Source organism: Metopolophium dirhodum, chromosome 1 (genome assembly GCF_019925205.1).
Source record: "Metopolophium dirhodum isolate CAU chromosome 1, ASM1992520v1, whole genome shotgun sequence".
In the NCBI taxonomy this organism is placed as follows: domain Eukaryota; kingdom Metazoa; phylum Arthropoda; class Insecta; order Hemiptera; family Aphididae; genus Metopolophium; species Metopolophium dirhodum.
The window spans coordinates 61,366,497-61,390,672 of record NC_083560.1 but is presented as its reverse complement, the minus strand read 5'-3'; the positions used below and the strand labels follow the sequence as shown (position 1 = coordinate 61,390,672).

The window sequence follows — 24,176 nt, the reverse complement described above, 5'->3', positions numbered from 1 at the left end:
ACCGATGATGTTGATGATGATAATAATAATAATATTATTAGCAATAATAAGTAACAACAATAACAATAATGATAATTGCAATAATAATAATAATCATTGTGTGAATACGTATGTTGTATAACAATATTATGCAAAAATAATAATAAATAATAACAATCGTGTTAGGTATGCGATGTCCGCGCGACAAGGATTGTTTCGAAGTAGTAGATCAGCGGAGCAATAACGACAGATGAAACCGATAAGCGAGAATAATAATAACATCACAATATCAAGTCGCGTACGGTTGCGCTCTCGCGATCGCGCCGGCGCGTGTGCATGCGTGAGGGTGCGTGCGCCCTGTGGCCGGGGTTAGGTCGGACGAAGAACTTTTGATATGGGGGTAAAACGAGACGGTGGACGCCAAAGTTGTTGTAACCGTTATTGCTTATGGCCCGCCGAATTAAAACGAAGGGATATGTAATCGAGGGTCTTTGGATGCTAGGGATGAGATGTAATACCGCCAACCTAAAATATCACATCGAGTTTTTTTTATAACAATATTATTTTATAAACTTGTCGGTATTAAGCTATTATACAAACTATTTTAAATGCTTAAAGATACCTAAATATAATTATTTGAAAGATTATCTTGTGTTTGACGTTCGTTATTATTTGTAATTACTATCTAATTAATTTCATATTTTTAGTCATGTGAGCACTGAATTGGGGTATATTTTTATGTATTTATATTTAAATTTTGAGCAAAGTTTTAGACTTGAGTGTTTTTATTTAAGTCCAATGACAGTAATAATATTATTGTTTATTATTAACAATAATAAATAACAGTAGAGAATTCAAGTTAGATATTTACTGATTTATGTTTTTCAAATGCAAGTACATCCCCGGCCAAGTATTAGCCCTCGGGTTTCTAGATAATAGAGTTCCACGGGTGGATTTAGAATTATTTATACAGTAATTTATTATTTCACACATTTATCAAGCACAAAAATGATAATGAAAAGTATATAATTTCTTACCGAACAAAAATAAAAATGAACACAAGTGAATTCGGTGCTAAGCCCCCTCTCCCCGTGTGGAAAACTACTGCTCGGTCCCTATCTTTTTGAAAACTCCATTGGGTTGTTACAGTTTGACGAAGTTTAGTTGTTTTTTTAGGTCAATATCTTCGAAGTCGACACGTTAACGAGACACAGAACGAAAATGTTAGTTGTTTTCATTTGTAACGTCATATAAAAATTAATATATACATTTTATATCCCAAGTAAACTGAAGAATGGAAATATAATGGTTTCACGTTTTTTTATTGTGAATATATAATGGGAAAAGCGATCCCGTTGAGCACCACCCTTAAAATAGCTGTTAACAATCACTAGACGGTCTTCAGTATAAGTTTCAATATTATTACCAGCATGAAGTTATAAGATTTGAATTATTCAAAACCAACTTGTAACTTGACTTGAATTTATAACGTTTATTTTGTGTTGCCTATACATTTTGGTTCCTTTAAGAACATGTGTGTTGATACTTAGAGCGTAATAAGTTATAAGGAATATAATTCCTTACATGTTTGGTTACCTATTAAAATAATAATAAATACATTTTGACATTTTTAATTTTTCATCAAAATATTTATTATTTTCATTGTCTGCTATAAAATTAAATTTTTTAATTTATATAATATAAACGCGTATCACAATCACTATTTTTCTAAAAATAATCTGACTGTAAATAATGAATAAAATATTTATACGTATTATAGTAGATATGAATATTGATATTTGAATTTTTCATTATGAGTGCATATTACAGTTATCTTTAAGCTACAAACGTATACAGATTGCAGCTTTAGTATGAATTCCTCAGTCATATATAGTATATACCATACATTTATATGATTTTACCAAAATGAGTTTTTTATTCTCCGTCATCACATGTTATAATATACAAATGTGCATAACGCAATGCATATAATATTATTATATATTTTCCTATTGAATACATTTCCAGTTATCGCCGATACCTTTGTAGTTTGAACATAGTTATATTTGATACCTACTAAGGTCATTCATGTCATACCCACCTATAATGAATTAATATATATTCCGATCACGAAAATCAGTTTTTTCTCTGTATTAATCTCGGGGGTTAGGTTTTCATTTTTTTTCTTTTCTTCTATGTTATATTTTGTTACAATTTATTTATTTATTATTATTTAGGAATCCCACACTGAACTCGGGCTAGGTTGTTTATGTTGATAAAGTCGTATATTTTTATTGCGGGCCAACGCCTCCACTCTACCACCTTACCTTTCATACAATAAGTGCCAACCCCATTGCCCGTAACTCACCACTCATCGTCACATCACGTCATATAATATATATATTTCTATTTGATAAATCTATCTTGCACAAAATATTAATAAAAACGTTTTCAGAACGATAAAAAATATGGTTTTCAATTATTATTTACACTTAAATGTTATTACGTATTGGGCAGTTGCAAGCTATCGGCGTTCGCATTTTGAACCCAACGGTCGGTTTTATTGCGACGTCCTCGCAAATCCAACAATCGAAATAAAATATAAAACGTATTCCGTATACGGCACTGCGATGCATATATAGGTCAAATATGGTTTTACAATAGTAAATAGGTAATAACAACAGTTTGGGGACTGGGCCATGGGATCTCTTAAACCTTTTTTTAACCATTACAAAAATTTATTATTCTTGTAGATCGCAATACAAATACAAATTATTCAGAAATCTCCAACTCATTGTCCATATAAGGTTCCTATATATTTATATAACTTACTGTATACTTTTCTTAGTAACTGCTAAAGGGGAGCATCATATATAATTTTAACTTCGGCAGTCAATTCCTACAATGTCTGTACTATGCATGATTATTGTTTAATTTACCAAAAAAACAAACATTTTAAAATCGGTTGTATGAGTCGTATGTCACCTACTATAGTTTACCTACAATTATTGTTAACTTTTATCTGGTTTTGTGTTATAATTTATCTATTAATAAAGTAAAAGATTTAAGATATATTTGACGTTTATCTATTCTTTTAAAATTGAATGTTGATTTTGGTCCTAAAAGGTTTATGACTTGTTAGTTTAGTGTATGTTATACGCGTTTAACAGCTGCATTAGAGATAAAACTGAGATCACAATCTCCTTGGCATATTTTGTACTCGGAACGATTATGAAAAAAAAATTCTTAGGTACATCACAATAATTTTAGAAGTTCTAGTATAGGTATCAAAACATTTTTTTAAATACGTTGCCGTCGAGTTAAACCCTCATAACGTTGACACAGAGACCTAGGGCCTAGGGTCATTATTAAAAGGAATTATAATAAACCTTTGCCTCCCTATTTTTATCATATTTATGTTTCTCCTGTATCTAAGGTTGTACCTACTAATGGTCCAGTCCCCTCTCCAGAATATGTGTTTGATTACGGCCTTGCCGGTATTATAAAACATAATTGTGTTGGCATTTAAGAATTGTTATTAATAATAATGATAATAATTTTCCTAGTTTATTATTGTCATTGTGCGTGAATTTTGCTCATAATAATTCATTAATTACTTCTACGGCACAAATATTTAAAGCCTAAATCACACAAATTAATTTTAAAATATAAATCATAAATTAATCATACCCAATTATTCGGATAAAGAGTCACGCTATGGGTACATGTATACATTGTATACCTGTAACATTTCTACCTGCGTCCTGCTACTATGCGACACCGTGGCCGCGCTCGCCCGACGTAAATTGTACAGTGTGGACCACCATGAGCCGAGTGGCCGTGTATCGTACAGCTATATTCTTTTAATTCATTCAATAAATATTTGCCTACATATTCAAAGACTGAAATGATGCCCCGGCTTGCCACCCATTCACAGGCATAATATTATGATAACCCCACAATTCATAATAGTAAGGTGGACACTCAGATAACATTAGCGCACAGAGAATTCTTATTAAAGGTAAAGTTATACAAACCCTAAAACTAATTTAAATACAACTTGCACCCTCCACTTGAAGTTGCTAATGATATTATCGTGTACGTGAAATATGATGCGACTGCTACATTTATGGAAACGATATACGACCCAATCTGTTCCAAGTTTAACATAAAATTGTATAATTAACGGATTGTAATAAATTGTGAAATATGCCTATAATAAAATAAAATGTGTAAATATTACGTTCAAGCAACTGGTTTTGTTGGTGAAATGGCCGTTTAAATAATTATTAATGATCCTAAATATTGTGGCCGAATCCCAGATCGTAGCAAAATTAAATTACCTACCTGTTCATGAAAACCGTGATATTATGAAATAAGAGTTGCAGATAAATATTCAAAGGCCGAACTAAACATACAAAATATAAGGACGCAAAAAAAAGAAAAAATGACAACCATAGTGTCATATACATTTGTCAAGTACGTGGAACGACATATGCGCACACAGCTGTTCACACACACGACGTCTTATAATCTTATACACTTGTAGGGTGTTATATTTTTTTATTAAATGCATATAATATATTTTACAGATGTCCAAAATTTATTTTTCTGTTCTTACAATCAAAACGTTTAGCTGGCTAACGAGTAATAATAATGATAAGGCCTTAGGTTTCCTAATATTATGCTGGTTTTTCACTAAAAGTGTATTTTAGATATTTCATCTAAGCTTTAGATAATCGACGTGGTAGAACAATCTGTATTATAATAATTAATTACGATAATATTGCACCTACAATAATAATTGTATCTCGATGCCACAAATGTGCTAAAATGCATACGTAGTTACGAAATGCCACGAAACGTAAAATAATAGTATTAAATAATAAATTACTAATTACATATTTTTTTAAAAACATATAAATGGCTCAGGATTATTAATTTGAACGATATATACTAATCAATAAATAGGGTCACTAAAGTAATAAATTGTTATCCACTTGTATTACTAATTTTTTTTCTAGGCCATTTTCGTTTTAAATTTCTTCCTGGATGATCCTTGGCCATTTTTAACAACTAACCCCTTTCCCTTCTACCCGAACAGAATACATATTCTCTGTGGTGGGATTAGGAGGTATAATCAGGTCGAGTTTTTTTACAATAAACTAATAGTAATAACTAATAAGTAATAACTAAGGAGTAGTATTAGAAAAAGAGCTTTGCCCCCTTCCCCCTCGCTCAGGCTGACATATTTGGTGAGCCTGGTGTGCAACAGCTAAATAACTTTTACCAGTCTGTCCATGCTTATACTCGTAACCCTCGACCTTTTTTACTTATTTATTTATTTATTTTTTAAATGGTGTACCATCATGAATGTTATCGTTGTTATTTCGTATGTTTGTATTTTTATATGGGGAGCGTCGTATACAGCTATGGTGATAATCGAAACAAAAAATCAGTCATGGACACAAAACCAATAAAAACATGCACTGCACGTGTCAAGAGATGTCATATATAACCTAAACCATTGTCCAATATACGTAAACCCGGTTAGATAGTCAGATAAGTCTACAGGAGTGCAGGACATAAATATAGTATATAATAATGACCGTAAATGGTAGAACTCAATTTTTTTTTCATATGAACATAATAATACATGAAAAATATTTTAAACCCTTTAATTCTAACAATAATATATAGCATAGAACTCATGTGCCAGATATTATATCAGTTATTACTTATTACTATCATATTATTATGTGTATTTTTTTCTGACTCAGACAAAATATAACTTATATTAGAGAAAATATTTGTTTGACGAATTATTCAAATATTTGAAACAAGATAAATTATCCATCAGTTTCTTGGAGGTGGTTGAAAAAATAATACACCCTATTGGCCATTATGTTGATTTTACTGTTTCGGTATACACAGGGTGCCTGGTTCCCAGGTTTGCGTTCCCACGCTGAAACGCCTTTTATTATTTCTGTTGTGTTCAACTGTCACGATTTTTGTTTCTATAGTCACTAGTCAATAGCCACTATATTTTATCACAATGTTTGATTTAAAAAGATATATTATTTGGCAATATGAACTTTGTCCTTCAGAAACCATAATATATTATATTGTGTAGGTACTATATTATAGTATAGCTAGTGTCACCAAGATTCACAGAGTTATTGGTTTATTATTATTCTTCATTGATAATATAAAATGTTCGTTTCTGTTTTGAATTTCGCATTTGTATTTTTTTTTATTGTTTAATATTATACATATACTATGAAGATATATATTCTTTAACTAATTCTTTAATTTATATAATATATAATTATTTATAACAATATTAATCCATGTGGCACCTGCATATAGTGTGTTATCCTTCTATTTCGGTATGTTAATGTATTATGTGTATTTAATTTTATAATTGTTAAAATGTTTTTCATAATATCTTCGAATATCATCGTTATTTTATATACATTGAAATACATATGAAATAATATGTTATGTAATATTATAATTTCACCCATTAACACTTGTAGATTCAGTATTGTATTTTATTATTGCAATGGTTGTTTTAAGTTCAGTAGTTTGATTTTGGCATATTAATTTATTCTTATTCTCCATAATAATAATTACGTAGTATTTGTTTATCAATTTAATTTAGTCAACTATTTCAGTTATTGTATTTTATTAATTTTAATTTTAACATATTGAATTTGATTAGGGTTCTGCATTATTATTGTCGTTATTGTGTTATTTTATTGGTTATTTATTTCATTTTTGGCTCACAATGGTTTTCTATAGAAATTAGGAATATTTTTCAATTTTAGTTTAATGGAGTTCATTTTCATATTGTAATAAATAAGTAACTAAAAATGCAGTTACAAATAATAAATTAACGGCAATATTATATCCAATTATACGTGTAGAAAATGTATTAACAAAAAAAATCTATTTTTCTGGAACCCACGTCTTAATGAAATACAGTTAATAAATTATAGCTATTACAGTGTCCGATAATAATAATTATTATAATACGCTATCTAAACATTCACAAAACAACCTCATTAAAAAATGTTCGAAGAATTGATTTACATTTTTAATTGGTATTTTTCTTAGAGTTATATTTATTCATGTAATAACATTTTATATTTTGTACATCTTTCAATTAATAATTATCAACTACTTTTTAGATTATACCAAAGTTGCTAAGTCAATTATTATATAGGAATTAAAATAAAATAACTAGGCATATACTAACATAAATGTTTTATGAACGATTGACGTTACAATTTTTACGACACTTGATATTCAAACGTATAATACAAATGATTTATATTATCATTAATACATTTTCAAAATTTTTCAAAAATATATTTCTTATAGAAACTTGAAGCATTTTATTGCGACTTAAATTAGAATTATTTGTACACAATGAACATTTTGATGCTCTATCGAAAAGTTTAAATCAGTTAAAACGAGATTCCTCATTATTTGTACTTATAGCATTAAAAAAGATTAAAGATACATAAGATCATTTTTGTTTAAACCTATGTGTTTGAATTTTAAAATTTTAAAATTTTTACTATTTTGTAAGAATTACGAAAATTTTAAAACTAATTTGTGATTAAAAATGTTAAACAGTTTTTATTTTAATAGCTAAAACTTGAAAATTTAAATTAAGTTCCACAAAACTTACTTTTATAGTAATATTAAAATATTTTATATACATTTACGCACATTTTTTTATAGACATTGCAATTCAAATTTTGTACTAAGTACTAACAATATGTTCATATTTACACATTCAATAACAATTTTAGTTATTTAATTAAAATTTAAAAAATGTATCCATTGATACTTAAAACTTTTCGGCAATATGTATGAATATAACTTATTATTATTATTTTTTACCCATCGAAATTTTCAAAAATATTTACATTAAATTTAAGCTGTTTATACCACGAACCTATTTACACCGTTTTACGGTACCTATTGCACAACACGGTTTCGGTGCCAACTTCATGTCGCAATAACCTTAGTTTGAAATATTACACAAATTATTTTTTAAAAAAATACCTCACAGGGCTCTCATCCCCCCCCTCCCCATGACCTACCACCTAATAATACATATTACCGTGTCGACAGTGTTGGTAGTTGCTGTTCGCAGTCGGTTTATTGAATATTTTTGGCTTATTATGATATACCTATCTATAGTTCGGATATTATAAATTCAAATTTAGGGTCTACCTAAAAACGATTTCCGTCCTTTTCATAATGTGTATGTATGTCCGAAACATCTGCTCGAGGCATATACTATATTATTACAGCTGCAGATTCACTCGGTGACGCTCCTGGCCCCTTATTGGTTGTGCCTTATACAAAGAATTTGCTTTTTTTTCTACATTTCAGCCGTCCTCAAATACTATTGTACCGGCACGATGCACAAGTATAATTCTGTACAATATAGCGTAGGTATGCCCAAAGATTGAGCAGATGTTTCTATTGTGCCTGAATGTTACTGATGTATTTTATATAAGACTCTGACATAGCCCCATGGTCTGGCGTGTATATTATTTAAACACTATACACATAAATATATATAGTTAATATATTTTTGATAATACCAAAATTTTCTTTGAAATGCACAAATATCCGCGCCGTCACAAGACAAAAAGTAAACGTCACGGAAATAATAAATACCTATTTAAAATGGCCGTACTATTTTCCATTAGCAAATTATCTCCAGTGTCTCTGGCGTCACAAATATAAATATTATAGGTACCTACCAAACTTTTAATTGGATCGATGAAGCTTTTTAACTACCTCGAGGTTGACTCGTTAATATTTTGTGAAAATCAGGGGGGTTTCTTACTCTTTCATTGAAATCGATTCGTGAAATAAAGAGAAGAATTAACTACGAGTCGATAGAGTTTATTAAAATAATAACAGAATAAGTTATAGGAGTAGCAGCAATAAAGTTTAGCTGCAGTCCTCCCTGAAACTTCAAAACATTTTAAATGTGTTCACTGTTCTGTGAAATAATTTGTATGAAGGTTGTTACAGAATTCTAAAATGGTATAGATATTCCTACGGTATCAGCATACCAAACTTATGAGGGATCCTAGTTAAGCTATACAACAGCAGTGAGGTAACCTACAACCGGTTTTTGTAGCCTATTCAGTAGGTACTTACAGACTATATACCTAGTACTATATCATAATAAAAAAATATTCAAATAATTTAATAAGTATTGAATAACACCATTGACTGTGAAAATAGTCATTAAATATTGATGCATGTAATCTTATAATTATAGCAACGGTTGAAAATATTAAAAAATAATAATTTTCTTTATAATTCTATGCTAATATACAATGTATAGAACACCTACATAATATGCACACAAACTATTTCAAAATCTCAGAAGTATATTATGTTGGTAGTATTTGGAGTAGATAGTTTCATTGATATTTAATCATTTATAGTCTCATTGTCGAATTTGAAATGGTTCCATACATTTTCATCGACGGAGTCAGTTCTTCGAAAACCATTTGTTTGTAATATCCTTTTTTGATTTGGACGTTATTTGGTTCGTATATTAATATTCCATGTTTTCTTTTTATTTTCAAAACTTTGATATTTTGATAAAAAGTTCCACCTTATTTTTTTCTTTATTCCTTTTAGTATTCCTTATATGCACCTACTTCATATGTTATCACTTATCATATATTAAACATTGTTTGCCACATCTCGGAAACCAAAAAAAACCTCGATTATATTTTTTCAGTCTCTTAAGCTTAGTTCGTTTTTATAACTTATTTCTCGAACTATTTGTTCAATATTATTTATCAATCATTAAGTATATATAAATATATTATTATATTTTGCTACAGAATATTAAATAAAAAAAATTAGCGGTCATTAAAAAAGAAAAAATAGCTTAAAAAATTGTACATCTAAGTTAATCGGTATTTATACATTTGTTTAATTTTTATCATACAATACTCCGTATATTATGTATAATATTTGTGATATGAGCAATTTGATTGTGTCTGTGACGCATTACGCGTGCAAGATATTGAAAATTTGAAGTAAGTACCTATATAATCTTAAAAAGTGGCTCGTGCAATGTAGTAACTAGTAAGTATTGGTATTATTTTGCTAATTTAATATTTAAAATATTTCGAAAGGATTTTATTTCAATTCAGTCACATATTGATTCTAAATAAATTTTAGTCCTTTTATTTTGAAACAATAATAATATCAATCATAATGTTGCACACGAAATACAAATATTATATACAAGTTTACAAGATTACAAAATAATATGAAATTATAAAATTGAAATTTTGACTTCTATTTGTATGATATTGTATTTTATTTCATTTTTACAATCAAATACAATTATGTAAATTAATAAATTGTTTTCGGATGCTGTGTTTATGATGGTTAATCTTGCCTCAAATCTGTTACATCATGTATAACACGTATGTATGTGAATAATAATAATAATTAATATAATTATATTACGGTGTATTGGTATAGTAAATAATATCGTTTTACACTTTTAATCATTTAATTAGTAGAAAATAACGTGGACGACGGCCAGTAAAAAATCATCCGTTTCGTAACTAAGAAATACAATGTGACCTGCGGGACAGAAGAGACACGCGTTGTAAAATATAATATTTATTTATTAGATGTATAAATATCGATGGACCGCTTAAGACCGGTATTCTTTCACACACATTCTCACTCTCTCTCTCTTTCTCTCTGTCTCTCTCTCTCTCTCTCTCTCCCTTTCACTCTCTCTATCTTTCTCACTATCAAACTATCTCTCTCTCTCACACACACATCTCTCGATACTTTGTCGTTGCGTCTTGCAGCACGGGAATGAAATATGAAAATAAAGACCATTGTCAGTGATATAGTATGATATATTACATAGGTATCGACGATTCGTATTATTATTATTATAATATTATGTCATTCTGTACATTATAATGTACACGGTAATATCATAACAGTAACTATAATAACATGTATTCGTATACTGTTTATTGTGTATCGGACCGAAATCCAATGCCAGTGACCGATCACTTAAGCCCGTCGTCGAGAAATACTTCAAAGTCCACACGGCATGATAATAATATATGAAGAACCGTAATATACATTTATAGTACCTATATATATTATTATATATGTTATGGTATCTATAGTCTATACCATCGGGGTTGCAGTTGACCCTTTAATAATACAACCGAATAATAATGCAGCACGAAATAGTAATACAGATGCGCACGTGTCTATTCACTGGACGTCAAACGTTGATGTATCATATTATTATTATTATTATTATTATTATTATTATAATTTCAGTTTGGTTCTCGGCCGCCCGACGCGTGTCACCCCGTACGGCGGCCACAGATGGGTAGGTGCCACCCGCCTATCCACCAGTGGATTCAGCTGGGACATTATAATATTTTTATTTTGATCGTCTTAGTACCTCAGCTGCCACGTGCCTTGTGAGCGAGTACAATGTTTCTGTAATGATATTTTATATTACGACATATTATTATAATATGTTGTCTGTAGTATTATATTATTTTAACATGCATCGTGAAAAAGTATTCGTCTTGCTCGATAGGTCATTTATTGCATATTATATTATAATATTACGAATATTATTTATACTTTTAACTCATCAACTATAGCCAAAAATTAATATTGTATTGATCTCGCGCGATTTAATCACACGCGCTTTGCTGAAGCAAATTCATCAAATATCAAAAAAAAAAATAAATAAAATTATTTATCGTAAAACTGTATAATAATATCACATTGATTAACATTTTACAGTAAAAAATTAAAATATAAGGTAGGTATTAAGACATTGATTTCGGAACCTGACATATACGAAATTATATATTCCCGATAAAACCGCATATTATAAACCATCAACACTGAGATAAAATTAAAAACTAAAATAAAATATGTTGTACATCGAAATATATACAATTAGGTATGGCCTAATCGTCTTTTCGACATATTATAATTTTTTTTAAAAATATTATTGAGCCCGACAACTATGCCATTAGCTCTTTTCTTGTTTGTAGGGGGGGGGGGGGGGGCAGGAATGGTTGGAACGGTTGGTTGAAACACGTTTGTATGTGTGGCAAGGATTTGTTGCTAAAAATCCCGGGTGGTCACCCATCCGGAAGTTAGCAACACCAGCCGATACGTACAGCTAGAGATTCCATAGATGAGCGTACGGACCGCACCACACTATGCCTCAGTATTATATAATATTGAATTGTGCATAATTTATGTTAAATTAAACTGTTGAATCTGAATAACGGGTTTTTTTTTCATCAAAAAACGAGTGTGTCTAAAAAAAACCCCCAAAAACTATTCGATCACTAATGGGAGTTGAATGTTTGTTTATCGGTATACACATATTAATATCCTATTTCTTTTGGTTTTTAAAACATGGTCACTGGTTATTTAAAAATCCAATAACCATCTGTAAATAAATTTAAAAATGTGTCGATTTCGACGAAAACTTCAACCGGATTCCTGCTTAAATAGAGAAACAACTTTGAAAGTAAGCTATGAAATTAAAATACTGTAAGCAGATATGTTTTGAGAATCAATAGTAGAGTTAGTAGAGTTTTACGCGCAGCAAACAATTGTTTTTCGTATCTAGAAAAACGCATTGCTATTTGTTAAATATTAAAAATAAATAGTATATAATATTATACGATTTTGACAGCTGAATACGTTTTTAATAAAACATAATATGTTGGAGGGGCTCACTTCCCGTGGTAGTATAGCACTATAGCAAAGTATCTATGATGATGATCGATGATATTATTATATATTTTACTTTTTAAGCTCGAGACAATATTCTGAGGGGAATTGAATCGGTGGTCCCGTGAGTCCTATATGCGAATAGTACACATAACACACATTTCTCGATTGAATGTATAATATTATAATGCATGTTACATTGTTACGTATTATAATAATATAATATCGCTATCCACAGGTGTTTTGATGTGTGTATATTGTATACAGGCGCTTATTTTTTTCAACTAATTTGATTTGATACTTCAAAATTGTGACATTACGAATATTGCACAGGAGTGCATGACTGTATTTTTATAACAATATAATATTATTTCCTAAAAGTACCAATTGTCCCATACGAGCATAACATGCCAATATTGACACTTAATATTATTACCTATTACACGTACGTAAAATGTTTTGTTTTAGAACGATCAAGCCTTGACGACAATGCCGGGGTATGTGGCACTTAGTTTGGTGTTTATTTTGTTTGGACTCGCCGTTGTTGCCGCCAGCATCAACTTGTTGGTACTGCGTTTCATGACTATGTAAGTACTCACTCAGTCTCTATAGATTAAAATATTATGTTTACACTATATATAAAAACTTCTATACATTAATTGGGCATTATCATATTCCTTTTACAGTTGGAATTTTTTTTGAAGTTTTGTAACTCTATATTTTTGGTAAATGTTCGTGTTTTAAAAAACAAATTTACATACATGCAAAGATAAATATAGCAGTAAAAACATAATAGTAAAACATTAATACTTACATTTTTATGAAAACATTTTTTAAAATTATTTTATTCTTAGGTACAATGTTTTTCTAGGTTTTATCAACTGTGGCTCTTTTAATATCAACGTTCTTATTTAATTAAATATTGAGAAAACAAACTTGAAAAATATACTTCGTATTATTATTTTATGTTATTACTTCTTATACAATATTTAACTGATGGCTTACATATTTTTTAGAACAGAGACATTTCCTCTGCAAAATTATATTTAAATATCAATGCCTTATAATAAATACCAGGAACGTCCTCTATGAAATTATTGGAACCGGATACGGAACCAACCTCACCAGAATCTTTAAATAATAGTTTTAGAAACCATAATCTACATTTCGACTTAACTAAGGTAATTTTTCAACGTTGATTGAGTTTATAGTAACAGTTATATTGTTATCATATTATTTTAACTGGTTAGATTAAAATAAACATTTTTTATTTTGATGAACTGGAATCAAAATGTTTGTATTTTCTAAAACTGTAATATAAAAGATACCAAAATGTATATTTTTCTAAATTTCCAAACTGAAATTGAAATTTAAAAATCATAGAGTTTCCAGTGCCTGATAATTATATTAGCGACTTTATGTAAATGTATCGTTAAGTAGAAGGTTTTTTCGTAGCACCTATTTTAATAGATGCATAGGTACACAATACCTCATTCACAGTAGGACAGTTGAAATCAAGAATAATGTTAAAACTTTTATGAAAAACCACAACGGATATATAATAGGTAACCTTGGAATAAATAAAAAAGAAATCGAGATATTTTTACTACGTGGTTATCTCTGACACGGTATTTACACAAAAAAAAATATGTCTTACCTACAAGCGTTTTAGATCCGGTGAAAAATGTCGACTCGATGACGTAAAAGGAATGCGATGGCGCTCTTTATCACGCGACGGGTAATGGTGCTACTGACGTGTGACGCCATATGCATGCGATTTATTGTTTAGATTCGGCTAACGAAAAACCATTAAGTACCTGGTACCTATCTTAGAACCGAAACGTAGGTTACTTTATTCATTACCTATATCAACACATTTTTACATTTCGACACATGCTATATATATATAAGTATGTATACGCATCACAAGGTAGTATATTATATACGTTATTTTGTGTAATAAATCGCAGGTAATGCGATACGATGTACGGTTTTAAAAACGTCACCCCTTCGAAATTTCTTTGTGTCATTTTCGGGTCTCGGCGGCCACCCAATCGCGTTACCGGCGCGCGGCGCCCGACTGGCGGGACAAAATTTTAAGAACCGGCGACGCCGTCTGCACACATAGCATACGCGTATTATTATAACACACACCGCCCGCCACCCCTAATCATCATGCTCATCGCACAGCGTATGCGTGCGTACGACAAATGTATTATACAAGTGAAACGTATAAAACCAACTTCCGTTTAACGAAATATATTTGAAAACCAAATTTATTCAATTCTTTTTAACAAAATTTTCCATAGTAAAAAAAAAAATTTTTCATGCACCTTGAGACTTTGTAATACGGAAGTATCACTATATTACACACTTCAATGCGTGTTTGTGTGATATAAATATGGTATTTTCGTACCTCCCCCCCCCCCCCCCCGAATCCTAACATTTTTGTTCATCACCCACATCCAAAAGCCGCTTGAGCTGAGGGTTTGGCTTAGCGCGTCTGCGTTTAACTGCAGACCCGCACATGGGTCATGTCGTTTTAGTTATGAACTTATCGTGTGCACGCTGTAGGCAAAATGATAATAATAACAATAGTGCTGGCCAACTCTTAGATGGGTCTGTACAAATTGCATGTCTGTCATTCATTGTCTGTCCAAAATGTGTAGGAGGTGTATCTACCTACTAAAATTATAATTTGTTTTCTGAAAAGAAATCATCAATCTTCTGTACTACCAAAATAAAAATAAATTACTATAGGATAATATTTCCGAGAAACTGTCTCCGCTCATAATCATTTTTTGAAAACAAAATATGACCTTAGATGTGGCTGGTGATTCTGGTACCTACTTTAAATTATGTTAATTTTCTCGGAATGTGATTAGGATGCACCGTAATAATAATAATAAAGCGTACACGGTATTAACATAGCGCCAGGTGTCCAGATAAAACCAGATTCAACATGGTATGAACTACTTATAGTTTAAAAAAATATGCGTCAACGGTGAACAGTTGTAGGTCCTAATGGAATATAATTTGCATGTATTATATTATTATTATAATCTTTAAAAAAAAAAGTTATTAACATATTATGTCATATCTTCCGTTTTTTGTTTTTACGTCATTAGATTTTAATTTTTAGACGTAATTTAAAACATATTTCCAAACGATGTAACGGCGTCGGTCGTCAATAATTGTTGTCTATAACTGTTACACCACTAGGTATCGTTTTATTCCATAATTATCTAAAATATTAAATTTGTGTTTTAGTACCTAGCTATTCTTGGAAACTAAACCGACTGTATAATAAACAATAGTAATTAATGTCTGTCCATAAAACAATTATGTATAAACATTTTATACCTAATAATAAAATTAACGTAATATATATTACATTTTGTACGTATTTTGTATGTATGATATAGCAGTGGCGTATCTACGGAGACCAAAATATTTGTACACAATACAACATGTATATAATAATATGAACATAATATATGAATATTATATGTATACAGAATATCTATTAAAAATGTAAATCCCCCCCCCCCCTTCAATAAATCCTAGATACACTAGTGTGACATAGGTAACCAATATAAAAACGTCGTATACTAAACAATAAAAAAGTTATCACCTGAAGCGTTCCTGGGTTAGGTTAGGTTAGGTTAGGTACTATATTTGTGTTTACTGTTAATGATGACTTTACGACGTTATTGTTGTTCAATTTTATGTTTATGTGATATTATTTTATAAAATAATTGGTACTTTATACATTTTTACGTTAATATTATTAAAATCTACTAATTTATAACAACTTACTAGTAAATGCGTCACTTTGACACGGGCGAGCGGGTATCCGTTTTGACGTGTCTTATGGATTAATGAGCAATTGTAAGCAAAAAAAAAAGAACACAGAATGTGTCGATTGAATTGCACTGATTTATTACTCTAGCATAAGCGATGAAAAGATAGAGGTGTCAAACAATAATGTGCCCGTGTTGGCAAAGAGTCGACACGAGGCCGTAAGGTGGGATACCCACACGGGTATTCAAATAAGAGGGAACAAAAAAAAAGACAAGTAGAGCTAAAAGGCTCAAACGAATTCCGTTAACGTTTGTGTGGGTGCTTGTCGGACATATGACCTATGACCGCCCGCAGCTATGACTGTATTTCTGCGTTGTCAAATTTTTCAACACAACGTACTATAGAAATAATATTCTGATATTCTATATTATTATTCCTATGATAATAGTCAATATCAGATTTACCAACGCTGCATTGTCGTGGCCACGCGCCATAATATAATCTATCCGAATCGTGCACGGCGATCGGTGCAGGATTAGCATTTGGTTGCAATTTTACGCGTGCGCGCCCGAATTGTGGTTAGGAATGTATTCCAAGCTATGATCATATTTTATTAAATACTTTTTAAAATAAATACTAGATTTAAATTGTTTATATAAGATCAAATTGATCGTAAGGGTATACTATCAAATTCACCAATATTAAAATATTCACTAAAGTTAATCATATTTTTAAAATATTGACCTTAATACTTGAATGTACTTAATACAAATAAGTGTTAGCCAACAATCGATATTAAAAAAAGTAACAAAATTGTCACATACCTAAGTACTTAGTTGTAAAGTGTAGGTATTGAACTATTGAACTATTTAAAGTACCTAATTATTTTATGCATAAATGTAGAATTGTGTATTCAAAAACTAGAGTAGCAATTATTATTATTATTTATAAATATTAAATAGGCAGTAGTAAAGGAATCCGTAATTTAATGTTAAATGTCAGCTATGACACACCTATTGATGATGTAAAACCATTTAATGTAATATCTTTTTATCTTATGTTTTATGCACATACCTACCACACTACTTTCAATTTATATAGATTCTATAGGTATAGTGTGAAAAATGATTTTACATAATCTTTCCATTGACATAAAAGAAAAAAACTGTGAATCTCACGATAAAAAAAATCTAATCCCTTTGATGAAGTTGATTTTAATATTCAACCCGAAATGATGCCTCGGATATATTATTATCGATTACTCTCAACTAGTTGCTCGCATATAAGTAGACCGAAATTCCGTACATGTATAATAATAATGATTCGATGCATTTTATCGGGCCGTGCAGTAGACAACTAAACAACGATTATTTTATACATTATACGTATAATATGTGTGAACACAATTCACCTATCCTTAAGAAAACGGAGAAGTGCCCTTGAGATCCCCAGGCACACACATCATTATAAACACGGTGCGTGTACGCATTACAACGTATATGAGAGTATTTGAACGACTCATTATAGTGGTTGTAGCTCTATAATAAATAATAATATACACAAATTATTACAAATAGGTAATCACCGACCTGTCTCTCGGGCGATATTATTGATCTATAGACGATATGGCATACACATAGATATAAAATACAATACCGGGTGATCAATTTAATGTAAGGTACTGATTATTTCAAAAACTATTAAATATTTTTAAAATATTATTTTTACATAACCCCTTAAGTCGTTTAAAAAACAACATTTTTAATAAAATTATTACACTTTTACTTTTATTTATCGTTGAGATTTTCTAAATGTTATCCTTTCTTTTTACAAGACAACATGCATTTTTAATACTTTATTTCTAATAAAACAAAAATGTGGAATTTCTTAATTTTTAATAAACGCCTTTAATAAAATGAAATGTTTTATTTTTGCCGTATTTCATGTCGTAAAACAGTGCGTTATACTTACCTAGATAGGTATATAATTACAATATAGACCTTTTGTTATCCATCCGAAAATACGGCCAGACCACGTGTACGACGTACGTATCTATGTCGTAGATTTGTATGTATTTCATTGAATCTGTAAGATTTACATAATCTCCAATGTATGCGATGTACACGGCTTATCCTTTTTACCGAAATCAACGACAAAGCGACTATTCGGGATTCCCATTAATTATTGTTTTCTATTCCATGTGAGCGTTTGCGTGTATGTATATTATTGTTTTTATTTTCAACCGCTAGTATAAGTAATTTTACATCGTGAATGCGGTTTGATTAAAGTTTAAAAGACATTTAAGTGACATTTTTTTGTTCAAAATTAAGTTTTATTCACTGGAAAACGTTTTAATAATGTACCTAACTACCTAATTGGATAGGTTTATGTTGTCTTTGAAACGACGCACTGGCATTGAAATTACTTTGATTTATTGAAAAATCAAAGTGACTCTTAGAGCGTCACTTGCATAAGACAGGACGTAAAATTAGATTTTTCTTTTTGTTAACGATTAAGGTAAAGTAACCTTTTGGGCACATACGAGCAATGATTGTAGACTGTAGACGTTGTTTATTACACGAACCTCCACGCTGAGTTCAAGTGTTTATATGTACTTTAAAATGAAACCAAAATATAATAATATTTATGGTGATCTATTTCGAAAAACTTTCAACAACGTTTTTTATCCAGAACATAAATAATAATTAATAATATTTAAATGACTAATCTAAGTCATTGGATGAAAATGTTACTCAGACGTTCCAAAATACATGCAAAAAAACTTTTCTGTTAAATGTATTACACTCATAATCGACAAATAACAAACAAATTATGGCTGTGATAATGGTAAATAATTTTCAATATAAGCGGATGCAGTACAAAAGTGTGTGTGAAAACAATGTTACTTTTTTAATATATAAGTACAGTAAAGGGCGTATGTTTTAATTATTTATTTAAAAAAACAAATTTCAAATGTCGATATACGAGTATATGAATCTAACTATCCAACTTTTTTGACGTTCTTGTAAATGTGTTATTAATTATTTTTATTATTATACTTAATATAATAATATCAAGTTATCACAATCATCTGTCCACTAATTTACCTTCTTTGCTCCGTTCCAAATGCATTTATCACTAAAGGTACCATTTTTCCGTAGTAAAAACGGTTTTGTGAAGACATTCGTCACGACGTATTTTAACGATTGAATTACATGTGAATTGCCCGTGACAGGATTGGGGAAAAGTTATACCTATGCATAGCGCATATACGGACCTCTGAACCCCAACCTATGTGCGTGTCCCTATAGGTATACGTGGGAATGGATTACGTCCTTCATTCACCTCAAACAATAGGTATATTATTATAATTTATAACTACGCCATAATATAATATTATAATTACTACTTGCCCAGGTTTCTTTCATCTTCTATATTATCTTATTTAATATACTGCGATGACTGTAATTTTCTAAGGCTGCATATTGTTATAAATCAAAACGATTGTAATTATTGTATTATTAAAAATCGCTTATTGTACTTCTGTTAACATTTGTCAATTAATTATAATTAACCAACGAATAAATATATAAATGTTTAAAAAATTGTATTTATTCTCTATATAATTTTTAAATGTTTTTGATTTTATATCGATAAATACTTAACCCATTCTATTTAGTTTGTTTTTGGACCTTGGTTATATAATATTTTATTAAAATAAAATAATGCGGTACTTATTAGGAATGCAAATGGTACACCACCTAAATGTTGCGTAATCTAAAGATTTTACAATTGTTCATATAAATGTAAAATATTGGTGTTCAAAAATAAATTAGGTCGATACAAATCAATAATAAACACTAATGAGCTATGAATATAGCCATATAAGTATAAAATAGTTATATTAGTGCTCTGCTATATTATTTTGCAATGAAAAAATCCAAAATCAATACATTATACTTTTATATGATATTGCATATATTAAAACCATCTTAAAAGATTTGTTAAGATTTAATCTTATTTAAATGTTTTTTTTTTAAAATATATTTTTAATTCTATATCATAATTGAAAAAGTATATGAAGAATATAATATTGTATTATTTTAACTATAATTCAGTAAGATACGAAAGGTGACGAGATGATCCCATCCATTGTTTGCTTATTCTCAAACGGCTCCCATAAAAAGATTTCACCCAAATTTACCCAATGTACATTTTTTAACTTTCAATATTTTTGTATTTTTTAACACTAAAATTTAAAAAACACATTTTAAAATATTAAATCATTTTTAATTCTCAATATCAAATATATAATTTTTATAATATTTGCATAGGTAGAATATAAAATTTAAAAAAACACCAACCCATTTTTGAATAAAGGAAGGAATTTGTGTTGTAAAAAACTATAGCTATTTTGGAAAAACCAAATAAATCCACTTCTTCTGTAGATTTATAGGTGAGTTTTAAATACAAATTTTGTTTCAATAATTATCATAAAGCTGTGAATTATTTTTGCCAGATGATTTTTTAAAAACATTAAACTAAAAATGTTTTATCTTACATTATTTTATAATATTGTAATTATAATATAAAAATTAAATTACTGAATAGAAGAACGAGCAATAAAAACTAGTCTCTAAACTATTGAAATATTTTAATGCACTACTCTCCATTATATGGCGATATCAAAAATCGTTATCCATCTTATCTAATTTATTACGACGTTCCATATTTCGATTTTTGACAGATTGAACACAATCGATTCACAATTTATTTTTGGGTTAGCCCCCTTCCCCGTTCATTTTTCTCCCTAATTTTGCTACTGTGGCCACAGAAATGACCGCTGAACGAAACTAGCTGGTACTATTATTATTATGTTAAATACACTCAACCATTTAACGACGTTAAAAGTGACTACACGTGTAAAATATAATCCTATGCAGTATGCATATTAACATTATAAGGTCAGAAGTCATAAATTATCGATTAAAAAATATACCATAAAGATTGATAGTAAATTGTTATAATATTATGCACCAATCGAAAAACTCTGACGCCGTATCCGGTGACGTCATAGAGCATAGGTCGTAGATCAGATCTCCACAAAACGACTTGTATGAATATACCACCAGTATAATACTATACAATGTTTCCAGAGTATAGTTTTTGTTCTGAACACATGTGTTGTTGAGCCTGTATAATACTAGAATATATACATATTTTAAATGCAGGTTTTCGGATGATCGGAATTGACTACGGCCTTCTTAGTATGTCTGTATAGAATAAAATATAATACTTTGGATATGATATTCTATTCATACCTATTGCCTTATATACTACACAAATAAAAATGTAATATTTTTTTTGTTTTAGAATTTTATTTCAAATACTTTTTTTGTAATGTTTTATTCATTAAAAAAATATTTTTTTCTGAATCCATCTGAAATGATTTTAAATTTGTAAAAAAATATACATTTTTGATTTTTTCTTGTTTTTTTTTTTGTATATAATTGTTGATAAGAACATTTTCGTTTTTAATACAAGGTTTCTCATAAATTATATATTATTAAAAAATATATCAAAAATACACCAGTCAAAATATTTATGTGTTTATATTTAGAATTTTTTTGAAATTCGTCAATATTACAAAAATGTATTTATTGATTTGTAATTAAAACTTCATACAATTTTCATCCAAATTTTTTTTTATATAGACTTTTTAAGTTACATTTTGGACGAAATTAAATATTCAAATACACATTAAAAATTTTAGTTAATTTATTGTTGTAATTTAAAAATATAATTCATTCATTGGTTCTAGAAATTTTTAAGGTATATTAATATATTTTATATAAGTACACAGTAACATTTTAAAATGTAACATTTTAGACAAAATATAATTCAAGCTACCGTATTACTAATATTAAAATAAACTACTTTAGCAATATTAATATAATATTATAATATACACTTAGTAATAATATATTCGGTGACAAATCTCGCGTCTTCACTCAGAATCGTTATTCAAATGATGCAATAATTTATCATTAAATTCAAATTTAACACATACCTACATAATTACAGTGACTTGCTCTTCACTGACGAGGTACACTTGACACCTACTATAACGGTCAATGGATAAACAGTTACCTACTTTCCCCTCTTTTTTTATTACTACCAGCTATGGGATTTTCCTAAGAAAAACAATATCTGGTGGGAGTGAGTAATTCCTAATTCTAGACAAATCTAATTAATTCTTGATATTTAACTCTGGACCAAATCCATACCCAATCAATTATTCCTGTAATATAAAGATGTATAAGCTTTGAATATTTTATGTAAGGAAGATAAATATTGAAAAACAAATTGAAAACTTTTCCTACATCAAATTAATATGGCTATAGTTTTATTTTATTTTTAATTCAATTATTTATTATAACATACATAACATTTTTATATTGTTATTTATTATTTGTTCATTGTTACAGCCAATACACCCATAGTACCGATCGTGGGAAATATTGGGAATCATTATTTAGACATTTGGAAACACTTATTTTAGATTTACAGAATACAATGTATTATGTTTATAATCGTATATAGCGACGGCGACTATCTCCATAAATATCTTTTGTATGGCTCACATTATAGGCGCGTCATGCACTTATCTGGACGGCTCGTCATACCACAACCCTAACATTTCCGGCTGTAATACAATATGAACATACAAAACCACCTGTCCCCCGAGGTGGCTGTTTCGGTCGCGTCCTGGTCGAGGGTCCGTGGAGTAATGTGTCTGTTGAAAGCCGTGGAACGAGAAAGGATCGAGATATACGAGTTTGATTAAAATCGTGGGGTGTAGAGGGGCAGGGGTGATGCATGCGTGGAGATCTGTACACATGTATACAAAGATAGTATTAGAATATAATCTGAACAGGGGTCCCGTCTACGCCGCTTTCAATGGGTCAGTTAGTACAACACACGCCCGATTTATGGATGTACTCAATATATTATATAGACTTGGATAAAAACCAATACCATATTTGTTTATGAATTGACGGTTATAGAATTTTAAACACCCTATACAGCCAGTTGATACTTTTATATATGTGAAATGTATTATCAACTAAAAGAGTTTTGACGTTTTTATGAACTGGTATTGTATAAAAGAGTGAAACCTTTCAAGTTTTCAAAAAAAAATGTTTACACTGTAGGTACCTTATTTATACACGTTAATCTTGAAAATGATAATGTAACTTCACGTAGGATAAAAAATGTATAGCTGTACATTGAAGTTTTTAGAAATCTCACCAAATAGGTAAACTAACAAAATAAGAAATTAAAAAATAAATAAATATTTTAATTAAATATTTTTTAAACCTGCAGTTTCGTTTATTTATTTAGTACCTCAGAAATTCACAAGATAAGATAATAAATATTTTTACACACAAGTTTGGTTTTATATATATTTCAAATTGTATACGACATGTAGGTTTTTCTAAGAAATTAAGAATTTATGTATTTTAGAAACGTTGTCCTTTATGTGACGTCGCAACAGGTTCTTAAAAACATTCATGTGA

General features: G+C 29.5%; 1 protein-coding gene across 3 annotated transcripts in view; it reads left to right on the top strand.

Moving 5' to 3' along the window:
- LOC132934951 (two pore potassium channel protein sup-9-like) overlaps positions 1 to 24,176 on the top strand; it is a 96,192-nt gene that overhangs the window by 51,578 nt on the left and 20,438 nt on the right. For all 3 annotated transcript variants that reach the window (XM_061001387.1, XM_061001386.1, XM_061001385.1), the window contains one exon: positions 13,261 to 13,379. In XM_061001387.1, coding sequence (XP_060857370.1) covers positions 13,261 to 13,379 — 119 coding nt within the window. The remainder of the gene's footprint in view (positions 1 to 13,260; positions 13,380 to 24,176) is intronic.